A 19,051-nucleotide genomic window follows, 5' to 3' on the forward strand; every position below is an offset into this window, starting at 1 on the left:
GCATACCCTTCAGACAGAGGGATGAGACCAGTAATGCGGGCAGCAGAGGGCAGAGTTGCTATTCTGGTTGGATTATATTGAAGTTAACACGATAGTCTGCTGGGTAACGGTTAGGTTGTATTAATGTTACCGGTGTGTTAGAGGACTGTACAAGAGCCCTGGGTCAGATCTGCATACTTAGCTGACAATACCATGTCTTGGGATTCTCATGATTCTGATCAGTCCCTACACCCAAACGAGGGCACTGCGTTCATCCACCTCTGGCCTGCTGGCTCCCCTTCCTCTGCTGAAGCATAGTTCCCGCTCAGCCCAGTCCAAACTGTTCGCTGCTCTGGCACCCCAATGGTGGAACAAGCTCCCTCACGACGCCAGGACAGCGGAGTCACTCACCACCTTCCGGAGACACTTGAAACCCCACCTCTTTAAGGAATACCTGGGATAGGATAATGTAATCCTTCTTCTCCCACCCCCCAAAAAAAAAAAAAAAAGTCGTTGTCCCACTGGCTATCATAAGGTGAATGCACCAATTTGTAAGTCGCTCTGGATAAGAGCATCTGCTAAATGATGTAAATGTAAATGTCTATATGTATTGTGATTCTCATGGCTCTATATGTATTGGGATTGTCATGGCTCTATATGTATTGGGATTGTCATGGCTCTATATGTATTGGGATTCTCATGGCTCTATATGTATTGTGATTCTCATGGCTCTATATGTATTGGGATTGTCATGACTCTATATGTATTGGGATTGTCATGACTCTATATGTATTGGGATTGTCATGGCTCTATATGTATTGGGATTGTCATGACTCTATATGTATTGTGATTCTCATGGCTCTATATGTATTGGGATTGTCATGGCTCTATATGTATTGGGATTGTCATGACTCTATATGTATTGGGATTCTCATGACTCTATATGTATTGGGATTGTCATGGCTCTATATGTATTGGGATTGTCATGGCTCTATATGTATTGGGATTGTCATGGCTCTATATGTATTGGGATTGTCATGGCTCTATATGTATTGGGATTGTCATGGCTCTATATGTATTGGGATTGTCATGGCTCTATATGTATTGGGATTGTCATGGCTCTATATGTATTGGGATTGTCATGGCTCTATATGTATTGGGATTGTCATGGCTCTATATGTATTGGGATTGTCATGGCTCTATATGTATTGGGATTGTCATGGCTCTATATGTATTGGGATTGTCATGGCTCTATATGTATTGGGATTATCATGGCTCTATATGTATTGGGATTGTCATGGCTCTATATGTATTGGGATTGTCATGGCTCTATATGTATTGGGATTGTCATGGCTCTATATGTATTGGGATTCTCATGGCTCTATATGTATTGGGATTGTCATGGCTCTATATGTATTGGGATTGTCATGGCTCTATATGTATTGGGATTGTCATGGCTCTATATGTATTGGGATTGTCATGGCTCTATATGTATTGGGATTGTCATGGCTCTATATGTATTGGGATTGTCATGGCTCTATATGTATTGGGATTGTCATGGCTCTATATGTATTGGGATTGTCATGGCTCTATATGTATTGGGATTGTCATGGCTCTATATGTATTGGGATTGTCATGGCTCTATATGTATTGGGATTGTCATGGCTCTATATGTATTGGGATTGTCATGACTCTATATGTATTGGGATTGTCATGGCTCTATATGTATTGGGATTGTCATGGCTCTATATGTATTGGGATTGTCATGACTCTATATGTATTGGGATTGTCATGGCTCTATATGTATTGGGATTGTCATGGCTCTATATGTATTGGGATTGTCATGGCTCTGATCAGACCCTACACCCAAACGAGGGCACTACGTTCATCCACCTCTGGCCTGCTGGCCCCCCTACCTCTGCGGAAGCACAGTTCCCGCTGATAGATTAATTTGTATTTTAAGAATAATGACTAAAGGATTTCACCCCAAATACAGTATAAATGTGTGAACGGTGTTAAGAGTTATAATGTACTGTCAACCCACTAACAGAGGGGAGTTAGAAACTGTTGAGAAAGAATTCCGGGGTGAAGGGGACTAAGAAACTGTTTATAGGTGGGCGGAGCAAAGTGCCTTTGTGTGTCAAGGGATATTTTTTATCATTTTACATTTTAGCAGACGCTCTTATCCAGAGCGACTTACAGTTAGTGAGTGCATACATTATTTTTTTTCATACTGGCCCCCCATGGGAATCGAACCCACAACCCTGGCATTGCAAACGCCATCCCTGCCGGCCAAACCCTCCCCTACCTTGGACGACGCTGGGCCAATTGTGCGCCGCCCCATGTCTATATAAAAGCTGTATGTATGTTTTTTGGCGCCAGAGCTCTCCATGAATAAAAATACAGATCATTCTTGCTGGTTGCGGACCTTTGTTTAATTCATGATTAAACCAGAGAATTTACACCCTCTGGGAATTATTCAGAGCATTAAGTTTGATTAATTAGAGATATAAATTCTAGTGACACCACTCAGCCCAGTCAAAGCCATTCGCTGCTCTGGCACCCCAATGGTGGAACAAGCTCCCTCACGACGCCAGGACAGCGGAGTCACTCACCACCTTCCGGAGGCATTTGAAACCCCACCTCTTTAAGGAATACCTGGGATAGGATAATGTAATCCTTCTTCCCCCACAAAAAAAAAAAAAAAAGTCGCTGTCCCACTGGCTATAAGGTGAATGCACCAATTTGTAAGTTGCTCTGGATAAGAGCGTCTGCTAAATGATGTAAATGTAAATATGTATTGTGATTCCCATGATTCTATATGTATTGTGATTCCCATGATTCTATATGTATTGTGATTCCCATGATTCTATATGTATTGTGATTCCCATGATTCTATATGTATTGTGATTCTCATGATTCTATATGTATTGTGATTCCCATGATTCTATATGTATTGTGATTCCCATGATTCTATATGTATTGTGATTCCCATGATTCTATATGTATTGTGATTCCCATGATTCTATATGTATTGTGATTCCCATGATTCTATATGTATTGTGATTCCCATGATTCTATATGTATTGTGATTCCCATGATTCTATATGTATTGTGATTCCCATGATTCTATATGTATTGTGATTCCCATGATTCTATATGTATTGTGATTCCCATGATTCTATATGTATTGTGATTCCCATGATTCTATATGTATTGTGATTCCCATGATTCTATATGTATTGTGATTCCCATGATTCTATATGTATTGTGATTCCCATGATTCTATATGTATTGTGATTCCCATGATTCTATATGTATTGTGATTCCCATGATTCTATATGTATTGTGATTCCCATGATTCTATATGTATTGTGATTCCCATGATTCTATATGTATTGTGATTCCCATGATTCTATATGTATTGTGATTCTCATGATTCTATATGTATTGTGATTCCCATGATTCTATATGTATTGTGATTCCCATGATTCTATATGTATTGTGATTCTCATGATTCTATATGTATTGTGATTCTCATGATTCTATATGTATTGTGATTCTCATGATTCTATATGTATTGTGATTCGACACTGATTTTATTGCGATTCGATGTTCCAAACATATCGCTCACCATGTGTCTGCTTCAGAGTTTTGATCAGTCATGGAAATAAAAGTGCTGAAAACATGTTGGCTCGCTATTTAAAAAGAAGATGGAGAACAAGCTATAGGATGAACAATACCGGAGTTTTGACGCGGGTACAGCCGACTAGCGCTAGCTAACGCTACCTAGCAACAATTCAGCAATATAATATCGTCCAAAATAATATTGTGATATGTACAGTTGAAGTCGGAAGTTTACATACACCTTAGCCGAATACATTTAAACTCAGTTTTTCACAATTCCTGACATTTAATCCTAGTAATAATTCCATGTCTTAGGTCAGTTAGAATCACCACTTTACTGAGTTTGAAGGTAGGCCTTGAAATACATCCACAGGTACACCTCCAATTGACTCAAACGATGTCAGTTAGCCTATCAGAAGCTTCTAAAGCCATGACATCATTTTCTGGAATTTTCCAAGCTGTTTAAAAGGCACAGTCAACTTAGTGTATGTAAACTTCTGACCCACTGGAATTGTGATACAGTGAATTATAAGTGAAATAATCTGTCTCTAAACAATTGTTGGAAGAATTACTTGTGTCACACACAAAGTAGATGTCCTAACCGACTTGCCAAAACTATAGTTTGTTAACAATAAAGTTGTGGAGTGGTTGAAAAACGAGCTTTAATGACTACAACCTAAGTGTATGTAAACTTCCGACTTCAACTGTATTGTATAGATGTTGTAATGAAGTTGTGTTCATGTTACCTGTGGGTCTCCAGGCTTTATGAGAGAGCTGGGCCGGGTCAGCTCGACGAGCAGCTCCGCTACATTACCGACGTCCACCTCAGCCAGCGGAGACGTAGCCGGAGCATTCAGCAAGGTCTGGAGGGTCAGCAGGAAACACTCCTCCACACACTCCTGGTGGGCCCTGAACACACACACACACACACACACACACACACACACACACACAGTCAGGACACACACACACACACACACACACACACACACACAACGGCAAACATCTCATCAGAGTACAGTGGGGGAAAAAAGTATTTAGTCAGCCACCAATTGTGCAAGTTCTCCCACTTAAAAAGATGAGAGAGGCCTGTAATTTTCATCATAGGTACACGTCAACTATGACAGACAAAATGAGGAAAAAAAATCCAGAAAATCACATTGTAGGATTTTTTATGAATTTATTTGCAAATTATGGTGGAAAATAAGTATTTGGTCAATAACAAAAGTTTCTCAATACTTTGTTATATACCCTTTGTTGGCAATGACACAGGTCAAACGTTTTCTGTAAGTCTTCACAAGGTTTTCACACACTGTTGCTGGTATTTTGGCCCATTCCTCCATGCAGATCTCCTCTAGAGCAGTGATGTTTTGGGGCTGTCGCTGGGCAACACAGACTTTCAACTCCCTCCAAAGATTTTCTATGGGGTTGAGATCTGGAGACTGGCTAGGCCACTCCAGGACCTTGAAATGCTTCTTACGAGCCACTCCTTCGTTGCCCGGGCGGTGTGTTTGGGATCATTGTCATGCTGAAAGACCCAGCCACGTTTCATCTTCAATGCCCTTGCTGATGGAAGGAGGTTTTCACTCAAAATCTCACGATACATGGCCCCATTCATTCTTTCCTTTACACGGATCAGTCGTCCTGGTCCCTTTGCAGAAAAACAGCCCCAAAGCATGACGTTTCCACCCCCATGCTTCACAGTAGGTATGGTGTTCTTTGGATGCAACTCAGCATTCTTTGTCCTCCAAACACGACGAGTTGAGTTTTTACCAAAAAGTTCTATTTTGGTTTCATCTGACCATATGACATTCTCCCAATCCTCTTCTGGATCATCCAAATGCACTCTAGCAAACTTCAGACGGGCCTGGACATGCAGGGGGACACGTCTGGCACTGCAGGATTTGAGTCCCTGGCGGCGTAGTGTGTTACTGATGGTAGGCTTTGTTACTTTGGTCCCAGCTCTCTGCAGGTCATTCACTAGGTCCCCCCGTGTGGTTCTGGGATTTTTGCTCACCGTTCTTGTGATCATTTTGACCCCACGGGGTGAGATCTTGCGTGGAGCCCCAGATCGAGGGAGATTATCAGTGGTCTTGTATGTCTTCCATTTCCTAATAATTGCTCCCACAGTTGATTTCTTCAAACCAAGCTGCTTACCTATTGCAGATTCAGTCTTCCCAGCCTGGTGCAGGTCTACAGGTCTACAATTTTGTTTCTGGTGTCCTTTGACAGCTCTTTGGTCTTGGCCATAGTGGAGTTTGGAGTGTGACTGTTTGAGGTTGTGGACAGGTGTCTTTTATACTGATAACAAGTTCAAACAGGTGCCATTAATACAGGTAACGAGTGGAGGACAGAGGAGCCTCTTAAAGAAGAAGTTACAGGTCTGTGAGAGCCAGAAATCTTGCTTGTTTGTAGGTGACCAAATACTTATTTTCCACCATAATTTGCAAATAAATTCATTAAAAATCCTACAATGTGATTTTCTGGATTTTCTTTTCTCATTTTGTCTGTCATAGTTGACGTGTACCTATGATGAAAATTACAGGCCTCTCTCATCTTTTTAAGTGGGAGAACTTGCACAATTGGTGACTGACTAAATACTTTTCCCCCCCACTGTATATAGATGCAGTGCGGCTAGGTGTGTGTGTCGTACCGGCTCTCCCGGGCGTAGAGCTGGAAGAACACGCCGAGGCAGTGGCGTAGTCTGGTGTCGTCCTCAGTGACGGGGTTGTACCATAGCAACACCAATCGGGAGAGGAGCTTGGCGCTGGAGATCCGCCCGGAATACATCAACTTGGCCAGACCCTCCGCTGCCTCTGTACGTAGCTCAGACACCTGAGACAGAATCACAAATACACACAGAGTCACAGATACAGACACATGATACAGAATCACAAATACACACAGAATCATAAATACACACAGAATCATAAATACACACACACAGAATCATAAATACACACACACAGAATCATAAATACACACACACAGAATCATAAATACACACACACAGAATCATAAATACACACACACAGAATCATAAATACACACAGAATCATAAATACACACAGAATCATAAATACACACACACAGAATCATAAATACACACACACAGAATCATAAATACACACACACAGAATCATAAATACACACAGAATCATAAATACACACAGAATCATAAATACACACACACAGAATCATAAATACACACACACAGAATCATAAATACACACACACAGAATCATAAATACACACACACACAATCATAAATACACACACAGACACAATCATAAATACACACACACACAGACACAATCATAAATACACACACACACAGACACAATCATAAATACACACACAGTCATAAATACACACACACACTGCAGGCTCTAGTTTGATCTTATCTTGGTTATTGTCCAGTCGTGTGGTCCAGTGCTGCAAAGAAAGACCTAGTTAAGCTGCAGCTGGTCCAGAACAGAGCAGGACCTAGTTAAGCTGCAGCTGGCCAAGAACAGAGCAGGACCTAGTTAAGCTGCAGCTGGCCCAGAACAGAGCAGGACCTAGTTAAGCTGCAGCTGGCCCAGAACAGAGCAGGACCTAGTTAAGCTGCAGCTGGTCCAGAACAGAGCAGGACCTAGTTAAGCTGCAGCTGGCCCAGAACAGAGCAGGACCTAGTTAAGCTGCAGCTGGTCCAGAACAGAGCAGGACCTAGTTAAGCTGCCGCTGGCCCAGAACAGAGCAGGACCTAGTTAAGCTGCCGCTGGCCCAGAACAGAGCAGGACCTTGTTAAGCTGCAGCTGGCCCAGAACAGAGCAGCACGTCTTGCTCTTCATTGTAATCAGAGGGATAATATTAATACTATGCATGCCAGTCTCTCTTGGCTAAGAGTTGAGGAAAGACTGATTGTGTCACTTCTTGTTTTTAAAAGAAACATTAATGTGTTGGAAATTCAAAATTGTTTGCAAAGTCAACTTACACACAGCACTGACACACACACTTACCCCACCAGACATGCCACCAGGGGTCTTTTCACAGCACTGACACACTTACCCCACCAGACATGCCACCAGGGGTCTTTTCACAGCACTGACACACACACACTTACCCCACCAGACATGCCACCAGGGGTCTTTTCACAGTCCCCAGGTCCAGAACAAATTCAAGGAAACGTACAGTATTATACAGAGCCGTGAGGGCATGGAACTCCCTTCCATCTTAAATAGACCAAGTGAGCAGCAAACCTGGTTTCACAAAACAAATAAAGCAACACCTCACGGCACCACGCCTCTCCCCCATGTGACCTTGTTGTTGTGTATGTACTGACATGTATGTGGAACTGATAGATGCACACACACTCTACATGTACATGTTTTTAAATGTATGTCAATTGTAAAGTATTTTGTCTGTAATGTCTTTTTCATTATGTGTCGGACCCCAGTAAGACTAGCTGTCTCCATTGGCGTTGGCTAATGGGGCTCCTAATAAATCACATCATAAAGACACACACAAACTCGTAAATACACACACACACACACACACTCATAAACTCACACACACTCATAAACACACACACACACACACTCATAAACTCACACACACTCATAAACTCACACACACTCATAAACACACACACTCATAAACACACACACTCATAAACACACACACAAACTCATAAATACACACACAAACTCGTAAATACACACACACACTCAAACACACACACTCAAACACACACACAAACTCATAAATACACACAAACTCGTAAATACACACACTCATAAATACACACACACACTCATAAATTACACACACACAAATTACACACACGAGGAGTGTGTCTTCCTAACACAATTGTCCAACACTTTCTCTCACACACACCTCGCTGTCCAGGAAGTCTGACAGCATCATCAGGATGGACTGAGCGGTGCTGCTCCCTTCCTCCGGCTCCTCCCCCTTCTCCTGGTCTTCCTGGTTGGCGGGCGAATGGGAGGGCTGTGCTGTCTGGGGGGCGGAGCTGGGGCGTTCAGCCAGCAGTGTGAAGCCGTAGAGCAACAGCAGGTCGATGACTGACCTCAGAGCACTGATACGGATCTTAGTCTCATCTAGCTGGGCTATCTACAGAGACAGAGACAGCAGGTGGATGACTGACCTCAGAGCAGTGATACGGATCTTAGTCTCATCTAGCTGGGCTATCTACAGAGACAGCAGGTCGATGACTGACCTCAGAGCAGTGATATGGATCTTAGTCTCATCTAGCTGGGCTATCTACAGAGACAGAGACAGCAGGTGGATGACTGACCTCAGAGCACTGATACGGATCTTAGTCTCATCTAGCTGGGCTATCTACAGAGACAGAGACAGCAGGTCGATGACTGACCTCAGAGCACCGATACGGATCTTAGTCTCATCTAGCTGAGCTATCTACAGAGACAGAGACAGCAGGTCGATGACTGACCCCAGAGCAGTGATACGGATCTTAGTCTCATCTAGCTGGGCTATCTACAGAGACAGAAGGTCGATGACTGACCTCAGAGCAGTGATACGGATCTTAGTCTCATCTAGCTGGGCTATCTACAGAGACAGCAGGTCGATGACTGACCTCAGAGCACCGATACGGATCTTAGTCTCATCTAGCTGGGCTATCTACAGAGACAGAAGGTCGATGACTGACCTCAGAGCAGTGATACGGATCTTATTATGGTGGTACCTGCAGCAGCAGCACCAGATGTGTGTTGACCAGGTCTTTGCTGTGCAGAGCGCAGGTCCCCAGACACACTACTGCCATGTTCCTCACCGCTGGCTGGGCGTTGGATATACTGGGCAGGATCTGACAGGTGACGAGAGAGAGAGAGACACAGAGAGAGAGAGAGAGACACAGAGAGAGAGAGACACAGAAAGAGAGAGAGAGAGAGAGAGAGAGAGAGAGAGAGAGAGAGAGAGAGAGAGAGAGACAGAGAGAGAGAGACACAGAGAGAGAGAGAGAGAGAGAGAGAGAGAGAGAGAGAGAGAGACACAGAGAGAGAGAGAGAGAGAGAGACACAGAGAGAGAGAGAGAGAGAGACACAGAGAGAGAGAGAGAGAGAGAGAGAGAGAGAGAGACACAGAGAGAGAGAGAGAGACAGAGAGACAGAGACAGAGACAGAGAGACAGAGAGAGAGAGAGAGAGAGAGAGAGAGAGAGAGAGAGAGAGAGAGAGAGAGAGAGAGAGAGAGAGAGAGAGAGAGAGAGAGAGAGAGAGAGAGAGAGAGTTTACAGCAGCAGTTATTATGTGAGGATCATTTAGAAGACAGAGAAACAAGCTGTATATAACATCCATATACAATCACATCTGAATCTTTAAAAACACAACACATTCACAATAACAGACCATGTGGAATGTGGAACTGGAATTTGGTTTTACTTTCTGATTTGACCATAAACCCTGGTAGTCACATCATTTATATGAAGGTTATTGAACCCCAGTCCTAGAGGTCAGCAGTACTGCCGGTTGTCATCATCCACTCCGGGCCGTTTTTCCCCAGAGTACAGCCCTCAGTTAAACTGTTAAGAAAATGTCTTGACATTTCCTGAGGTATTAGATGGGGTCCTATACGTTAGGTTAGACAGTATAGTACCATAGAGGAGAGGATAACTGACATGGTGGGTCCTATACGTTAGGTTAGACAGTATAGTACCATAGAGGATAACTGACATGGTGGGTCCTATACGTTAGGTTAGACAGTATAGTACCATAGAGGAGAGGATAACTGACATGGTGGGTCCTATACGTTAGGTTAGACAGTATAGTACCATAGAGGATAACTGACATGGTGGGTCCTATACGTTAGGTTAGACAGTATAGTACCATAGAGGATAACTGACATGGTGGGTCCTATACGTTAGGTTAGACAGTATAGTACCATAGAGGATAACTGACATGGTGGGTCCTATACGTTAGGTTAGACAGTATAGTACCATAGAGGATAACTGACATGGTGGGTCCTATACGTTAGGTTAGACAGTATAGTACCATAGAGGATAACTGACATGGTGGGTCCTATACGTTAGGTTAGACAGTATAGTACCATAGAGGAGAGGATAACTGACATGGTGGGTCCGATACGTTAGGTTAGACAGTATAGTACCAGAGAGGATAACTGACATGGTGGGTCCTATACGTTAGGTTAGACAGTATAGTACCATAGAGGATAACTGACATGGTGGGTCCTATACGTTAGGTTAGACAGTATAGTACCATAGAGGATAACTGACATGGTGGGTCCTATACGTTAGGTTAGACAGTATAGTACCATAGAGGATAACTGACATGGTGGGTCCTATACGTTAGGTTAGACAGTATAGTACCATAGAGGATAACTGACATGGTGGGTCCTATACGTTAGGTTAGACAGTATAGTACCATAGAGGATAACTGACATGGTGGGTCCTATACGTTAGGTTAGACAGTATAGTACCATAGAGGATAACTGACATGGTGGGTCCTATACGTTAGGTTAGACAGTATAGTACCATAGAGGATAACTGACACTGTGGGTCCTATACGTTAGGTTAGACAGTATAGTACCATAGAGGAGAGGATAACTGACATGGTGGGTCCTATACGTTAGGTTAGACAGTATGGTACCATAGGAGAGGATAACTGACATGGTGGGTCCTATACGTTAGGTTAGACAGTATAGTACCATAGAGGATAACTGACATGGTGGGTCCTATACGTTAGGTTAGACAGTATAGTACCATAGAGGATAACTGACATGGTGGGTCCTATACGTTAGGTTAGACAGTATAGTACCATAGAGGATAACTGACATGGTGGGTCCTATACGTTAGGTTAGACAGTATAGTACCATAGAGGATAACTGACATGGTGGGTCCTATACGTTAGGTTAGACAGTATAGTACCATAGAGGATAACTGACATGGTGGGTCCTATACGTTAGGTTAGACAGTATAGTACCATAGAGGATAACTGACATGGTGGGTCCTATACGTTAGGTTAGACAGTATAGTACCATAGAGGATAACTGACATGGTGGGTCCTATACGTTAGGTTAGACAGTATAGTACCATAGAGGATAACTGACATGGTGGGTCCTATACGTTAGGTTAGACAGTATAGTACCATAGAGGATAACTGACATGGTGGGTCCTATACGTTAGGTTAGACAGTATAGTACCATAGAGGATAACTGACATGGTGGGTCCTATACGTTAGGTTAGACAGTATAGTACCATAGAGGAGAGGATAACTGACATGGTGGGTCCGATACGTTAGGTTAGACAGTATAGTACCATAGAGGATAACTGACATGGTGGGTCACATGGTGGGTCCTATACGTTAGGTTAGACAGTATAGTACCATAGAGGATAACTGACATGGTGGGTCCTATACGTTAGGTTAGACAGTATAGTACCATAGAGGATAACTGACATGGTGGGTCCTATACGTTAGGTTAGACAGTATAGTACCATAGAGGATAACTGACATGGTGGGTCCTATACGTTAGGTTAGACAGTATAGTACCATAGAGGATAACTGACATGGTGGGTCCTATACGTTAGGTTAGACAGTATAGTACCATAGAGGATAACTGACATGGTGGGTCCTATACGTTAGGTTAGACAGTATAGTACCATAGAGGATAACTGACATGGTGGGTCCTATACGTTAGGTTAGACAGTATAGTACCATAGAGGATAACTGACATGGTGGGTCCTATACGTTAGGTTAGACAGTATAGTACCATAGAGGATAACTGACATGGTGGGTCCTATACGTTAGGTTAGACAGTATAGTACCATAGAGGAGGATAACTGACATGGTGGGTCCTATACGTTAGGTTAGACAGTATAGTACCATAGAGGATAACTGACATGGTGGGTCCTATACGTTAGGTTAGACAGTATAGTACCATAGAGGATAACTGACATGGTGGGTCCTATACGTTAGGTTAGACAGTATAGTACCATAGAGGATAACTGACATGGTGGGTCCTATACGTTAGGTTAGACAGTATAGTACCATAGAGGATAACTGACATGGTGGGTCCTATACGTTAGGTTAGACAGTATAGTACCATAGAGGATAACTGACATGGTGGGTCCTATACGTTAGGTTAGACAGTATAGTACCATAGAGGATAACTGACATGGTGGGTCCTATACGTTAGGTTAGACAGTATAGTACCATAGAGGATAACTGACATGGTGGGTCCTATACGTTAGGTTAGACAGTATAGTACCATAGAGGATAACTGACATGGTGGGTCCTATACGTTAGGTTAGACAGTATAGTACCATAGAGAGGATAACTGACATGGTGGGTCCTATACGTTAGGTTAGACAGTATAGTACCATAGAGGATAACTGACATGGTGGGTCCTATACGTTAGGTTAGACAGTATAGTACCATAGAGGATAACTGACATGGTGGGTCCTATACGTTAGGTTAGACAGTATAGTACCATAGAGGATAACTGACATGGTGGGTCCTATACGTTAGGTTAGACAGTATAGTACCATAGAGGATAACTGACATGGTGGGTCCTATACGTTAGGTTAGACAGTATAGTACCATAGAGGATAACTGACATGGTGGGTCCTATACGTTAGGTTAGACAGTATAGTACCATAGAGGATAACTGACATGGTGGGTCCTATACGTTAGGTTAGACAGTATAGTACCATAGAGGATAACTGACATGGTGGGTCCTATACGTTAGGTTAGACAGTATAGTACCATAGAGGATAACTGACATGGTGGGTCCTATACGTTAGGTTAGACAGTATAGTACCATAGAGGATAACTGACATGGTGGGTCCTATACGTTAGGTTAGACAGTATAGTACCATAGAGGATAACTGACATGGTGGGTCCTATACGTTAGGTTAGACAGTATAGTACCATAGAGGATAACTGACATGGTGGGTCCTATACGTTAGGTTAGACAGTATAGTACCATAGAGGATAACTGACATGGTGGGTCCTATACGTTAGGTTAGACAGTATAGTACCATAGAGGATAACTGACATGGTGGGTCCTATACGTTAGGTTAGACAGTATAGTACCATAGAGGATAACTGACATGGTGGGTCCTATACGTTAGGTTAGACAGTATAGTACCATAGAGGATAACTGACATGGTGGGTCCTATACGTTAGGTTAGACAGTATAGTACCATAGAGGATAACTGACATGGTGGGTCCTATACGTTAGGTTAGACAGTATAGTACCATAGAGGATAACTGACATGGTGGGTCCTATACGTTAGGTTAGACAGTATAGTACCATAGAGGATAACTGACATGGTGGGTCCTATACGTTAGGTTAGACAGTATAGTACCATAGAGGATAACTGACATGGTGGGTCCTATACGTTAGGTTAGACAGTATAGTACCATAGAGGATAACTGACATGGTGGGTCCTATACGTTAGGTTAGACAGTATAGTACCATAGAGGATAACTGACATGGTGGGTCCTATACGTTAGGTTAGACAGTATAGTACCATAGAGGATAACTGACATGGTGGGTCCTATACGTTAGGTTAGACAGTATAGTACCATAGAGGATAACTGACATGGTGGGTCCTATACGTTAGGTTAGACAGTATAGTACCATAGAGGATAACTGACATGGTGGGTCCTATACGTTAGGTTAGACAGTATAGTACCATAGAGGATAACTGACATGGTGGGTCCTATACGTTAGGTTAGACAGTATAGTACCATAGAGGATAACTGACATGGTGGGTCCTATACGTTAGGTTAGACAGTATAGTACCATAGAGGATAACTGACATGGTGGGTCCTATACGTTAGGTTAGACAGTATAGTACCATAGAGGATAACTGACATGGTGGGTCCTATACGTTAGGTTAGACAGTATAGTACCATAGAGGATAACTGACATGGTGGGTCCTATACGTTAGGTTAGACAGTATAGTACCATAGAGGAGGATAACTGACATGGTGGGTCCTATACGTTAGGTTAGACAGTATAGTACCATAGAGGATAACTGACATGGTGGGTCCTATACGTTAGGTTAGACAGTATAGTACCATAGAGGATAACTGACATGGTGGGTCCTATACGTTAGGTTAGACAGTATAGTACCATAGAGGATAACTGACATGGTGGGTCCTATACGTTAGGTTAGACAGTATAGTACCATAGAGGATAACTGACATGGTGGGTCCTATACGTTAGGTTAGACAGTATAGTACCATAGAGGAGAGGATAACTGACACGGTGGGTCCTATACGTTAGGTTAGACAGTATAGTATCATAGAGGATAACTGACATGGTGGGTCCTATACGTTAGGTTAGACAGTATAGTACCATAGAGGATAACTGACATGGTGGGTCCTATACGTTAGGTTAGACAGTATAGTACCATAGAGGAGAGGATAACTGACACGGTGGGTCCTATACGTTAGGTTAGACAGTATAGTACCATAGAGGATAACTGACATGGTGGGTCCTATACGTTAGGTTAGACAGTATAGTACCATAGAGGATAACTGACATGGTGGGTCCTATACGTTAGGTTAGACAGTATAGTACCATAGAGGATAACTGACATGGTGGGTCCTATACATAGAGGATAACTGACATGGTGGGTCCTATACGTTAGGTTAGACAGTATAGTACCATAGAGGATAACTGACATGGTGGGTCCTATACGTTAGGTTAGACAGTATAGTACCATAGAGGATAACTGACATGGTGGGTCCTATACGTTAGGTTAGACAGTATAGTACCATAGAGGATAACTGACATGGTGGGTCCTATACGTTAGGTTAGACAGTATAGTACCATAGAGGATAACTGACATGGTGGGTCCTATACGTTAGGTTAGACAGTATAGTACCATAGAGGATAACTGACATGGTGGGTCCTATACGTTAGGTTAGACAGTATAGTACCATAGAGGATAACTGACATGGTGGGTCCTATACGTTAGGTTAGACAGTATAGTACCATAGAGGATAACTGACATGGTGGGTCCTATACGTTAGGTTAGACAGTATAGTACCATAGAGGATAACTGACATGGTGGGTCCTATACGTTAGGTTAGACAGTATAGTACCATAGAGGATAACTGACATGGTGGGTCCTATACGTTAGGTTAGACAGTATAGTACCATAGAGGATAACTGACATGGTGGGTCCTATACGTTAGGTTAGACAGTATAGTACCATAGAGGATAACTGACATGGTGGGTCCTATACGTTAGGTTAGACAGTATAGTACCATAGAGGATAACTGACATGGTGGGTCCTATACGTTAGGTTAGACAGTATAGTACCATAGAGGATAACTGACATGGTGGGTCCTATACGTTAGGTTAGACAGTATAGTACCATAGAGGAGGATAACTGACATGGTGGGTCCTATACGTTAGGTTAGACAGTATAGTACCATAGAGGATAACTGACATGGTGGGTCCTATACGTTAGGTTAGACAGTATAGTACCATAGAGGATAACTGACATGGTGGGTCCTATACGTTAGGTTAGACAGTATAGTACCATAGAGGATAACTGACATGGTGGGTCCTATACGTTAGGTTAGACAGTATAGTACCATAGAGGATAACTGACATGGTGGGTCCTATACGTTAGGTTAGACAGTATAGTACCATAGAGGATAACTGACATGGTGGGTCCTATACGTTAGGTTAGACAGTATAGTACCATAGAGGATAACTGACATGGTGGGTCCTATACGTTAGGTTAGACAGTATAGTACCATAGAGGATAACTGACATGGTGGGTCCTATACGTTAGGTTAGACAGTATAGTACCATAGAGGATAACTGACATGGTGGGTCCTATACGTTAGGTTAGACAGTATAGTACCATAGAGGATAACTGACATGGTGGGTCCTATACGTTAGGTTAGACAGTATAGTACCATAGAGGATAACTGACATGGTGGGTCCTATACGTTAGGTTAGACAGTATAGTACCATAGAGGATAACTGACATGGTGGGTCCTATACGTTAGGTTAGACAGTATAGTACCATAGAGGATAACTGACATGGTGGGTCCTATACGTTAGGTTAGACAGTATAGTACCATAGAGGATAACTGACATGGTGGGTCCTATACGTTAGGTTAGACAGTATAGTACCATAGAGGATAACTGACATGGTGGGTCCTATACGTTAGGTTAGACAGTATAGTACCATAGAGGATAACTGACATGGTGGGTCCTATACGTTAGGTTAGACAGTATAGTACCATAGAGGATAACTGACATGGTGGGTCCTATACGTTAGGTTAGACAGTATAGTACCATAGAGGATAACTGACATGGTGGGTCCTATACGTTAGGTTAGACAGTATAGTACCATAGAGGATAACTGACATGGTGGGTCCTATACGTTAGGTTAGACAGTATAGTACCATAGAGGATAACTGACATGGTGGGTCCTATACGTTAGGTTAGACAGTATAGTACCATAGAGGATAACTGACATGGTGGGTCCTATACGTTAGGTTAGACAGTATAGTACCATAGAGGATAACTGACATGGTGGGTCCTATACGTTAGGTTAGACAGTATAGTACCATAGAGGATAACTGACATGGTGGGTCCTATACGTTAGGTTAGACAGTATAGTACCATAGAGGATAACTGACATGGTGGGTCCTATACGTTAGGTTAGACAGTATAGTACCATAGAGGATAACTGACATGGTGGGTCCTATACGTTAGGTTAGACAGTATAGTACCATAGAGGATAACTGACATGGTGGGTCCGATACGTTAGGTTAGACAGTATAGTACCATAGAGGAGAGGATAACTGACATGGTGGGTCCTATACGTTAGGTTAGACAGTATAGTACCATAGAGGATAACTGACATGGTGGGTCCTATACGTTAGGTTAGACAGTATAGTACCATAGAGGATAACTGACATGGTGGGTCCTATACGTTAGGTTAGACAGTATAGTACCATAGAGGATAACTGACATGGTGGGTCCTATACGTTAGGTTAGACAGTATAGTACCATAGAGGATAACTGACATGGTGGGTCCTATACGTTAGGTTAGACAGTATAGTACCATAGAGGATAACTGACATGGTGGGTCCTATACGTTAGGTTAGACAGTATAGTACCATAGAGGATAACTGACATGGTGGGTCCTATACGTTAGGTTAGACAGTATAGTACCATAGAGGATAACTGACATGGTGGGTCCTATACGTTAGGTTAGACAGTATAGTACCATAGAGGATAACTGACATGGTGGGTCCTATACGTTAGGTTAGACAGTATAGTACCATAGAGGATAACTGACATGGTGGGTCCTATACGTTAGGTTAGACAGTATAGTACCATAGAGGATAACTGACATGGTGGGTCCTATACGTTAGGTTAGACAGTATAGTACCATAGAGGATAACTGACATGGTGGGTCCTATACGTTAGGTTAGACAGTATAGTACCATAGAGGATAACTGACATGGTGGGTCCTATACGTTAGGTTAGACAGTATAGTACCATAGAGGATAACTGACATGGTGGGTCCTATACGTTAGGTTAGACAGTATAGTACCATAGAGGATAACTGACATGGTGGGTCCTATACGTTAGGTTAGACAGTATAGTACCATAGAGGATAACTGACATGGTGGGTCCGATACGTTAGGTTAGACAGTATAGTACCATAGAGGATAACTGACATGGTGGGTCCTATACGTTAGGTTAGACAGTATAGTACCATAGAGGATAACTGACATGGTGGGTCCTATACGTTAGGTTAGACAGTATAGTACCATAGAGGATAACTGACATGGTGGGTCCTATACGTTAGGTTAGACAGTATAGTACCATAGAGGATAACTGACATGGTGGGTCCTATACGTTAGGTTAGACAGTATAGTACCATAGAGGATAACTGACATGGTGGGTCCTATACGTTAGGTTAGACAGTATAGTACCATAGAGGATAACTGACATGGTGGGTCCTATACGTTAGGTTAGACAGTATAGTACCATAGAGGATAACTGACATGGTGGGTCCTATACGTTAGGTTAGACAGTATAGTACCATAGAGGATAACTGACATGGTGGGTCCTATACGTTAGGTTAGACAGTATAGTACCATAGAGGATAACTGACATGGTGGGTCCTATACGTTAGGTTAGACAGTATAGTACCATAGAGGATAACTGACATGGTGGGTCCTATACGTTAGGTTAGACAGTATAGTACCATAGAGGATAACTGACATGGTGGGTCCTATACGTTAGGTTAGACAGTATAGTACCATAGAGGATAACTGACATGGTGGGTCCTATACGTTAGGTTAGACAGTATAGTACCATAGAGGATAACTGACATGGTGGGTCCTATACGTTAGGTTAGACAGTATAGTACCATAGAGGATAACTGACATGGTGGGTCCTATACGTTAGGTTAG

The 19,051-nt window shown here is 42.6% G+C and overlaps 1 protein-coding gene across 1 annotated transcript in view; it reads right to left on the bottom strand.

The window, feature by feature from the left end:
• The window catches only part of LOC311122302 (condensin complex subunit 3-like), a 13,050-nt gene extending 3,606 nt beyond the window's left edge, over positions 1-9,444 (bottom strand). Inside the window, exons 1-4 of the mRNA XM_084196685.1 lie at positions 9,314-9,444; positions 8,485-8,721; positions 6,260-6,441; positions 4,353-4,515 (exon numbers count right to left, since the gene is read on the bottom strand). Of these exons, the coding sequence (XP_084052811.1) occupies positions 4,353-4,515; positions 6,260-6,441; positions 8,485-8,721; positions 9,314-9,391 (660 nt within the window). The 5' untranslated portion in view covers positions 9,392-9,444. The remainder of the gene's footprint in view (positions 1-4,352; positions 4,516-6,259; positions 6,442-8,484; positions 8,722-9,313) is intronic.
• Positions 9,445-19,051: the final 9,607 nt, after the last annotated feature.

Source organism: Coregonus lavaretus (genome assembly GCF_964263955.1).
Source record: "Coregonus lavaretus genome assembly, contig: HAP1_SCAFFOLD_1539, whole genome shotgun sequence".
NCBI lineage: Eukaryota > Metazoa > Chordata > Actinopteri > Salmoniformes > Salmonidae > Coregonus > Coregonus lavaretus.